Here is a 10,645-nt window from a genome sequence, read left to right as displayed (position 1 = left end):
TTTTATCGTTTTAATTACTTAGGGATTGGTGCCATTTTGTGTACTCACTCTGAATTTTACAGCAGAAGGTACCATGGTGATGATTATTGTTATTATGCACAGGCAACCACAACTGGGTGCTCCCTGTGTCTTTCTACTATGTACTTTCATATACTGTTGGCTGCAGGGTCAGAACTGTGTTCCTTGGTCACTCCTTGCCAGCAGTACCATTTCCATATAGATGTAGCTAAGAACAGAACTTACTCAGTTTTATTACTCTCCACTTTAGCCCATCTTCTTCCTCTGTGCTTGGACTAGTCAACCAGGCTATATCTGGGTCCAGGTATAACACTCCTTCAGATGAGGGTAGTCCTATGTTAGGAAATAGTCTGAGAGTCTCGGGTGTGGGGGAAGGATTGTGCCAAACAGGATCACTGAAGGCATTTCTTCACCTCTGCCTGAGACCTATTAGTAGGACAACTTGACAAGTAGCTAAAGACACTATTCTAAGCATAACCCCACATTTTCTTGCTGTCGGATTCAAGGGAGAATGAAACTAAGACAATTCACCTATTCCTTACTTTTCTTTTTCACACATTAGTAATGATAGAACCACTTCCAGCTTACGTATACTGTTACAGAATAGAGATGAGCAAAGGTAATGAGAAAATATATGCTAGCCAATTTTGGAAAAATTAAAATTTACCATCTGACCAGATTATAATTACGAAAACTTTAGAATGTGCAGAAATGGATAGACTAACATTAGAGATTAAAGAGAAAGAAGACTCAGTTTATTTTAAAACATGGGAAAAATTTTATCAATGGTTAACAATATGATATAGCGAGAAAGGAACGTGAAATTTAATAGGCTGAATGATATTTACTGATTAACTATCACTCTCATGATTATTGCTATCTTTAGTGATTACAATTGTTTAATATTAGATTAATTACTGTTATTTAATATTTGTACCTGGACGATAGTCCGCTTGCTAAAGCGTTGAATGATTGTTGGGGGCAACCCCATTACTGTACCTATCCTAACCCTATTCCCCAACCCTACCCAATACCCATACCGACCCTATCCCTTTCTTACCCTTATAAAATCTAATAAAATTTAATTATATATATGCTAGCATACTATTATACCAGACCAAGAATTGGTAAATACAGTATCTATTTAATGTTACCATCTGGAAGTGACCTGAGTCTTCTGTATTCAAGGTTAAGGAATCTTCCCAATTTCTTCCATATATTTTGGGAGGGACTCGTCGCTCCCATGTGACACCGCTGCTGCGCGAGCTGCATTGGTTACCAGTGGCCTTCCGGGTGCGCTTTAAGGTATTAGTTACCACCTTTAAAGCGCTCCATGGCATAGGACCCGGCTACCTCCGAGACCGCCTTCTGCCGCAGATTCCTTCCCACAGACCGGTACGCTCCCACAGAGTGGGTCTCCNCCCTCAAGACATGGCTTTTCCAGCAAGCGGACCTGACCTAGGGTGGATTTTACATTGGGTTTTAAATATTCGGAAGACGCAACATTAAAATTCGGTTTAATTCGGTTTTAAGGGGGGGATTGTATATATGTTCTGGTTTTAAATGTGTTGTGCGCCGCCCTGAGTCCCTGTCGGGAGAAGGGCGGCATATAAATTAAATAAAATAAATAAATAAATAAATAAATAATCAAGGAGAGAACCTTAAACTAAAACTAAGGAGGAATTTCCTAAAGTTAGAACAATTAATCAGTGGAATGACGCCTCCAGAAGTTGTGGGTTCTTCAACATTCAAGGTTTTTAAGAAGAGATTGGACAATCAATTTGTCTGAAATGCTATAGGATTTCCTGCTTGAGCAGGGGATTAGATTAGAAGACCTGCAAGGTCCCTTCCAACTCTGTTATTCTGTTAGTCCCCTGATCATCCTCATTGCTCTTTTCTGAATTCATCTGAATGCCCCTCAAGTATATTTCCCAAAATTTGAGGTGAGGTGTAACTAATGTAGAATGAAGTAGAATTATTATTGCCATGAGTCAGGAACTATACTTCTGCTGAACTGCATACCCTGTTTTTCAGCAGCATGTTACTGCAGACTCAGATTCAGTTTGTAACTAAGTTCCAAGATCTTTTTTATAAGTATTATTGCCAACATATTCCTGATCTATGGATATGGATTTGACTTCTAGTCCACAAGTGCATAATGATTTTTGTCTGTTACTTTACCCTAATTCTGTAACCTATTGAAATTGTTTTATATTTATATTTCTGTCTTCTGGAAATTAGCCATGCCCCACGTCATTTTATGAAAGAAGTAGATACTACAGAGAAGTTCATCTGAATGCTATCTAAGACTAAGCTTTTTAAGTGCGGGTATGGTAGTAGTGATAGTTGTAGTGAGAGCAAGTTTGATATAGTGGCTAAGGCATCAGGCTAGATACTACCAGGAGACTGTGAGTTCTAATCCCGCCTTAGTACTGGGTGACCTTGGGCCAATCATTTCCTTTCACCCTTGGGAAGAAGGCAATGGCAAATCATTTCTTGCCAAGAAAACTCCAGGCACTTGTCCAGACGGTCCCCAAGAATTGGACACACTTGAAAGGAGTAAAAAATGGTTTTGGTAGGACAAGGCACAGATATTATAGTTAGTAATCTAGCAAAAGCACCAGTAGAGAAACAAGATGGAAAACAGTGAGAGAAAAACTTTTGCTTTTAGACATGCAACCTTAATTATAAGGACTAGTAATTTTATATAGTTATCACGGTGTGGGAAAATAAACAAAGCTGATTTCATCATTAATTTTCCTAGGAAGATATTTTCCTGAAAAATAATGGGCTTATAACCCATTTCTGTACATTAACTCTAAACTGATGTTTTAACATATCACTTGAAAATATGGCTTTTATCACAGATGTCTTACCACCAACACACACTGTTTTATTTTTCAGGAAGAGGTAAATGGTTCAGAAGCCATAGATTTCAACTCTCTATTAAGAATCAGTTACCACTTTTCCTGTATTACAAACAGGACCTTGCAAAACATTGTGTTACATAAATTACCTCCATTCTTCTTTTGAATACACACAGGCCAGAGTAGGCTCTAGCTCTAAATTCTGAAATAAATACAGGATGTCAGAGAGAGAAAACCCACTTATTTTTCCCAAGGGAAGTACTCTGTCAGTAATAAACATCTAATCTTTCCCTTGTACCATATTGCTTTTTTTGTCATAGAACACCCAGAACGGAATTCCGGCGCCTTTTTTGGATGGAACCTTGTAGTGTAGGCAAGGCAGGTTGTATAACGTGTGTGAGTTCCAGCACCTTTTTTTTTTTTTTTTTACAAAAAAAGCACTGCATATTGCATTCAGAACAACTATATAAGTAAAGTGAGTTGAAGGTAGGAATGGAGTTTATTCAGCAGCAGTCCACTCCTCTGGGCCAGACAGCCCCTTCTCAAGTGCTTCAGTGTAACTGAATCCTGCTTCTAAAGAAATCTGCCCTTGTAATATCAAGGCTAGCAGCTTGATATGGTGGACTTCTTCATTCAGGGCAGAAGATGACTCTAAGATACTGAAAAAACGGCTCAAGATTTTGAAAGTGCCAAAAAGGCTCCTAATTGTCAGCCACCCAAAGAGCTGTCAGAGCTGCTGAGGCTTCCCGTAAAAGGGGCTGCAGAGTCTTCTTTGGCACCTTCAGAGTCACTCCATTAACCACAGTTAGAAACGTCACCCTTGTGTTGGGAGCACTTTTCCGACTCCTTGTCCAGTGTGGCTCTCCAGGTTTCCACTGGTAAATTGTATTGCCTACCAGCACATGGATTCTTCTCCGCCACTGCACAGCACAAGGTGGCAAGACCAATATAGGAAGGTCTGGGATGGCCACATCTTGGCTCACTGTGCCATCCTTGCTCAGGAAAAAACATTTATGGGTGCCAGAAATCAGAGCTCTGATTACAGTGCCGGGGGTTTCACGTCGACTGCTCTCTTCAACAAGTCCGCCAATGACAAAGATGCCATTGTCCATTGCCACTGCAGTTGATTTGTAACACTGAAAAGCTAATGGCATCTGATTCCACACATTTAAGCTTGTATTGTAAATCAGGATGCCCCGGTGGGCAAGTCCATTTGCTCTTGTATGAGAGAACCCTCCAATTAAGTAGAGCTTTTTGTTTAGTGAAGCAGAGGCAAAATGACTCACTGCAAAGGGTAGACTGGCAATGGGAGACCAGGTCTTCTTTTCTAAGTCAAAACTTTCTGCAGAATCAAGCACACTTCGGCCACTCCGGCCTCCCAAAGCATATAGTTTCTGTTTGCATGCTAGAAAACCATGTTCTCGTCGAGGTACAGACATGGAAGGTAGCTGCATCCATCTCCCAGTAAGAGCATCAAACTCATGCAGGTTGCATAAAACAGAACCATTAAGCCTTTGTCCTCCAGATACGTAAAGCTTGTGCCCTACAGACAAGAAGCCAGAGGAATCCAGATACATCAAGGGTGGTATCTCCTCCCAACTTTCTGTCTGTAGATTGAACCCCAGGAAATGAGTTTTCAAACGTTCCACTACTCCTCCTTGCATGTTGCTTACAAAGAGACCCAGACTCACAATCCAGTCATCATACATGCCATGCCTGAGACCTCCACTCTTCAGCAACCTTCCTACTCCATCCAGTTGCTCCCATTGTAAATGGGCATGCCCATATTCTGCAATAATATCCTTCTGGACTCTTGTGATCTCCTCAGAAGTTAAAAGTGGAAGTCGAACTTGTTGCATCAGCTTCTTGATGAGTGAGAAGTGCTCAGCTGGTTGAGACCTGACCCAGTTCTGCACAGCCTGGTAGACTGCTAGCTCAGAAGACACAAGAAGTTGGTCTGATGAGACAATGCTGCTTACTGTACTGAGATCTAAGCCTGGAAAGGACTCGTGTTCAGAAAGAGGCTCAAAGTTCAAGGTGATGTGGCGTGAGGCTACACGGAGCAAAGTATGGTGATTATGAGCATAGGCCAGAGCATAAATCTCTAGGCAACTGTCCATAGAAATGCTGTCAGCTAGGAACCTAGTGAGTGCAAAAAGTGAAAGGGAAGAAAAAAGAAAAGAAAAGAAGGACAGAGGGAGGGAGGGAGGGAGGGAGGGAGGAAGGAAGGAAGGAAGGAAGGAAGGAAGGAAGGAAGGAAGGAAGGAAGGAAGGAAGGAAGGAAGGAAGGAAGGAAGGAAGGAAGGAAGGAGCATAATTCATTAGTGGAATGGCTTATCCACCATGCCCACAGACATGGGCCAATTTTCCCCTTCACTAAAGATCAAATATAACTACTGAGGCACATTTGACAAAGGGCACAATGTTATCTTTTCTGTAGCAATTATAAAAAGACAAAATGTTCACAAAGGAGTGGTCAGCAAAATAATTTATGCCTCCCACCAGGCTCTCTTACATATAAAGTTAAGTACGAGCCCCTCATGACGCTGCTTTTGATTTGTATTTATTGACACATTCATACATTGCTGAGTACCCTAATCTCAGAGTGTTCTACAACATAAATCTAAATCAGAGTCAATAAAAGATTAAAATATTTAACATCAAGCATGAATGATTACTCATTGGAGAGAGAACCCATTAATTGAGAGCACACTTTACCTCACAGAAAGCTCGGTGAACAAGTGGGGGTTAGGAATTGAGTCTCCTTGGAGATGGAGTGAAAGGAAGGAATGCTTGGGCAGAATAGAGAAAGAGGGCTGCTCTGTAGCAGGTCAGCACTTGGTGAGGCAAAATGCAGGACCTGAGCCAAAATAAGCCTTAGCAAAGGCAAGGCAGGAGACTGGAGTGAGTGGAATAAAATGGAGGTTTTTAACCATGTATATCAGGGATGTCTGCAAGGTATGGTCAAAAAAGCAAGATGATGGCCAGAGCATCACTCAATCCATCATGGTGGTCATCTTGATTTTTTTCTACCAGATAACAGACATTCTTAATATATGAGGATAAAGAAAAAAAATCCAAAATAATGGGGGAAATGAAATATACAATCGCAACTGCAAGATGAGGACCACAGAATGAATACTGCTCATTTTTAGACAGCATATTTTTGAGGCAGAAATAGAGATGGCAGCAAGACTAGCTATGGATCCGTCTTCTATTTTTCCCAATTTCAATTATGGAAACATTCTATTTCTATTAGACAATCAGTTGTAATAACCTGCTATGAGAATTGCTGGAATTTCCAATGACTGTATTTACATGAATGTCACTTTAATTGATAATGTAGTAGCACTTGTGATATTTTTTGCAAAGCCCATATTAACAAATTACATAGCCCTATATAGATTAGGACATTTTTCATTCATTTTGCTAATATATCACAAACATGTATTGTCTCAACCATAAATGAAAAGATCATAAACTCTTTGGGCACATAGGAAGAACTAAGATGCAGTCAGTGGTGGGATTCAAATATGTGAACAACCGGTTCTCTGTGTGGATGCCACTTCTGGAAGTGCATTCTGTGCCTGGGCAACAAAAAATTAGCTACCGGTTCTGCTGAACTGGTGCAAACTGGCTGAATCCCACCACTGGATGCAGTACTAAAGGTAAGAATGAAATTCCAAACTCTCCCTTTATATATGTGAGCAAAATAAATATAGCTACTTTGTCAGACATTGTTACCCATTCAGACAGTCATGCTGAATATTCCATCACACATTATTTGCTCAAATGTCTCAAATAAATATGAAATTAATTGTGTTCTATAAAAATATTATTTATCTTACAGGTTGAAGGATGTTTTGCTTTTAGATCTTTTAAAGATTCATCCACCTTCCCAGACAGCCCCAATTTCAGCTCCAAAACATTATTCTGTTTAGCCTAAATTACCTGCCAATAATGTCCTGCAGTGGGAGGATGACAAGCCTGTTGGCTGCTGTGAAAAGATCTTGTGCAATCTCTGGTGTAAGTAGTAATCGTCCTGTGTAGAGATAATCTAAGATTATCTGAAGGATGGATGAGGCCATGTCTTCAAATACAACCTGCCTTTCCCAGCATTCTCTAAAGGGCCTGGTGAACATAGCACGGAAGTATGGACTGAACGAAGCCAACAATGCCCTACAAAGAGAGGCAGCAAAATAGTAAGAATGTGACCTTGCATTAAACATTAGATACACATTTTTGACTGTATAGGATTCTTTTACATGGGGATAAGGAAAATATTACTGAGTTTTGCATGTCCATGCAAATTTAATTCACACTTCCCCAAAATTGTCCAAATCACAACATTTTTATCAGTTGGTATTTCTAATGATTTGAATATTGTAATGCAACTCTTCAAAAAAGAACTGCAATGAAACGCATAAATAGATAATGCAAAATAGTAAAGCTTTATATTAGTGAAATCAGTGTGCAAAAATGCACTGAACCTGAAAGCAATTCCTTACCAAAAACTGTCCACCAGGCAGTAATTAGGAAAAAATACTCACTGAATAAGTTTCCATGAGGTGTTGTTGGGTTTTTTTTAAAGACAAATGATTATGAAACAAAAATAGGACAAACATAAAATTGGAATGTAAAAATTGCCTGGGTTCAAAATTTGAAGCTCTGACCTGTCCTATATCATGATACCAGCAATGCTCAGAAGCCAAGTATGCTCAGATAGCAACCAATCTGGTATGTTTAATGGTTCTGTAGAACTTAGGGACTAGCTTCAGTCCACCTTCCAGCTTTTTCCCCCTCTCCCCTATTCCTGCATAGAGATAGTCTTTTTCTCAACATTTCATGACTGGCAGAAGTGCAGGTGTTAATGGGCTGGTCTCAAACTTCTTTTGAAGTATTGAGAAGTGGAAAAGTTGACTGTTTAATATGCTTGAACAGATAACTTGTCACTGATGGCTTCCACCCGTCCTCCCCTCCACCCACCCATCAAGACTTATAGTTTTGCTGCAGACTTCATTAGTTCCTGAGTTCTTACATCTATGCTAAAGCCAGCCTTGGATGATTGTTTGTCTTCAATAATGGTAGCTAACATTAGCATAGGTATGTTTTTTTTAATCTTTCCAAATCTGAGAATACGGTATGAAGGAACGAGACTTTAGATCAAGTTTGCCAAATTGAGAACTTTAATAATGGGTTATAACTTTTATTATCCTGCATCATTAGAGATATTGGCCTTGCTGGTTTGGGATAAAATGGGAAGTATGGTGTTGCTGATTTGGAAACTGGGAAGTTTGGGAAGGTTGATTATATGTTCCATGACTATTAAAGTGCTCCATATTTTACAAGATTATAAGAATGCTAAATACAAACAATTTAACATCAGTATTAATATCAATATTTCTAAATATTGAAATAGTCCTTTGGGGTTGAGTGGCTGATAAATTCAAATACAAACATACATGCATATGAACAACTAGAAGGACAATGCTGTTCCAAACTAATCAAGCCATCTTGTTCAACACTGTCTTCTCCATAATGGCCAGTCAATGTGGTCGCTCAAAGTCCACCATGAGGGAATGAAAACGAGAAGCTTTCCTCTAGAAGCTGATATCTAGTACCCCTGAATACAGAGATTCTGTTTTTCTATTAACTGTTTATGTATTGATTGGTTGATCTTCCCTGAAAATATCTAATCCTCCTTTAAAGCTGTCTAACATAATGAGTGTTAATGAAATTTGTACATTAATTATGCAATATAGAAAGGAGGACTTTGTTTTCTTTGAATCTTCTGCCAATCACTTTTATTGGATGACCCTGTAACCTCATACTATGAAGAGGATGGGGGGTATCTCTATCCACTTTCTTCACACCAGGCATATTTTTATTAATTTTAATTATATTTCATTTACATAAATCTCAACTATTAGGAGGAGGAATGGGATTTATGCTATGCTAATTTTACGAAAAAAGTTTCTTAGCCAAAAGTAAATAACTCAAGCTTTGACAGGAGCACGAGCTGCATAGAAGCATTTGAATGGCTTTGAGTGGCTTATAAGGGAAATTATATGGGGAGCTCCATTGTGACAAAGAGTATCATAGATACTGCAGCTGCAGCCTAGAACTGCAACATCTTGCTGTTAATATGTTCTCAGCCCTAGTTTATCTATCTTACAATCCTGGATAAAGCACCTGGTTGCAGATTACATATAACATGACTTGGCTTTTCAGGACAATTTTTAAAAACTATGAGATCTCTAAATCCAGAAAACACACCTGTGACATGGGAAATGCTTGCCTTCAGCTACCAGGATGGCATCACAAAGCTGTTGGGTCTTATAGAGCTGCATCAAACCTGTCAGGATGGGGAAACAAAACCAAGTTGGAATGTTAGGTCCTGTCCAGAAACAGCAAAGAAGATGGACATGCCCACTGGTCAAGTAAGAACACCAAGAGTTTAGAGATGTCCTGGATCTTTTGCTCCAGTACTGTTTTTATTTCAGTAGTATATCAGAACTAGTTTGTGGTATAGGATGTCTTCTGCTTTAATTTCTTGGGTTCTATTTATTGTTCCAGCTTTCATTTTGCTAGAATAAAAGCCACAAAAATAAAATCAGCATAAAAATGTCAAACTGAGGTGATCCATCAAAGAAAGAAAAGAAATCCAGAAACCATACTTGAATACAGAGTACTACGCTTAAGCCACTTCAAATTGCCTTAGTGTAAATCACAAAATATTTTATATCCATATGAGACAACATTTCCCACCTTGGTTCCTCCCCATTAATTGGATTACAAATCCCAAAAGTGTCAGATAGTACAAAAAAATGAGACTGAGGCAAAAGTGTGGCTTCTGAGGGAAAGCAGAAATTATCTCCAGGGGAGAAAAAGGCTTTGGTTTCCTGTTGGAGGAAATATAGCAGTTAATATAGACAACTCATTTCTATAATCTGTGATAAACTTACCCTGAGTTACATAATATCCCAAAGTAGTAGGCTTCACACTTATATCAATCTCTTCACTATTGCTGAAGTCTTTTTTGGCATCCATAATCCACCTACAGGTACAAGAATCTCTTAAAAAGGATTCTTCTCTAAGATTCATCAACCAGTCATGTCTAGGGAAGAAGACACCATCCTATAATTGGCAATAAGATGTTAATAGCAGCCTCATGTGAGTTAGAATACAGAGCTCCAGGACCCAGCAGCATCAAGCCAAATATATCACAGATACTCTGCTGTCCTCCTGAGACCCATTGTTATATAATAAATTGGAAACCTAGAGGGTTTTTTAGTCCAGGTCTCATCTTGAAATTCTGAAGCACATTACAAATTGTAATCCACATTGAGAAGTATAACCTAATTTTTCTTCTTCTTCAGAGCATCATTGATCATCTTATTGTTTCTTCTCCTTCCAGGCACCTTGGAATAATGTCCTTTGCATTCACTGATGACTCCAACCCCCCCCCCCTTTTTTTATTTTTTTGGTTAATTCTTGAACTGTCAATGTATTTGGCCTTTTAGGTTACAGTTGTAGAGAAAGCATAGCTCACAGAGCTCAAACGTCACATGCAGAAAGTTCTGGATTTTGTCCCTGACCTCTCCAGTGTTAAAGGATTAGGCAGCAGCAGATCATTTTGCTTCTGATTGCAGTGAGTGAGTAGGTAAGTGGGAAGCATTTACGACTCTGAATAGACAGATAAACAACTACCGTAGCTAAACTTCAGGTTTTTATATTCTATGAATGATTAACCTGGAACA

The 10,645-nt window shown here is 39.2% G+C and overlaps 1 protein-coding gene across 1 annotated transcript; it reads right to left on the bottom strand.

Moving 5' to 3' along the window:
• Positions 1-3,586: 3,586 nt before the first annotated feature.
• LOC107291060 (kelch-like protein 6) lies at positions 3,587-9,935 on the bottom strand. The gene is made up of 4 exons (XM_029284889.1): positions 9,851-9,935; positions 9,162-9,240; positions 6,837-7,064; positions 3,587-5,027 (listed from the first exon to the last, which is right to left on the bottom strand). Exons 1-4 carry the CDS (start codon positions 9,933-9,935, stop codon positions 3,587-3,589), a joined length of 1,833 nt encoding a protein of 610 aa, XP_029140722.1.
• Between the last annotated feature and the right edge of the window lie 710 nt (positions 9,936-10,645).

This window comes from Protobothrops mucrosquamatus, unplaced genomic scaffold (genome assembly GCF_001527695.2).
Source record: "Protobothrops mucrosquamatus isolate PMUCROS unplaced genomic scaffold, P.Mucros_1.0 scaffold_152, whole genome shotgun sequence".
Taxonomy (NCBI): Eukaryota; Metazoa; Chordata; class Lepidosauria; order Squamata; family Viperidae; genus Protobothrops; species Protobothrops mucrosquamatus.
The sequence above is the reverse complement of the archived record's forward strand: the minus strand, read 5'-3'. Positions and strand labels throughout refer to the sequence as shown.

What these genes read in the sequence shown, in the direction of transcription:
- LOC107291060 (XM_029284889.1), bottom strand. Translation starts at nt 9,935, where the DNA reads ATGGATGCCAAAAAAGACTTCAGCAATAGTGAAGAGATTGATATAAGT. An exon ending in GGGATATTATGTAACTCAGG is followed by an intron (nt 9,241 to 9,850) that starts GTAAGTTTATCA and finishes CCATCCTGACAG; the next exon opens with GTTTGATGCAGCTCTATAAG. An exon ending in CTGCAGGACATTATTGGCAG is followed by an intron (nt 5,028 to 6,836) that starts GTAATTTAGGCT and finishes TGCACTCACTAG; the next exon opens with GTTCCTAGCTGACAGCATTT.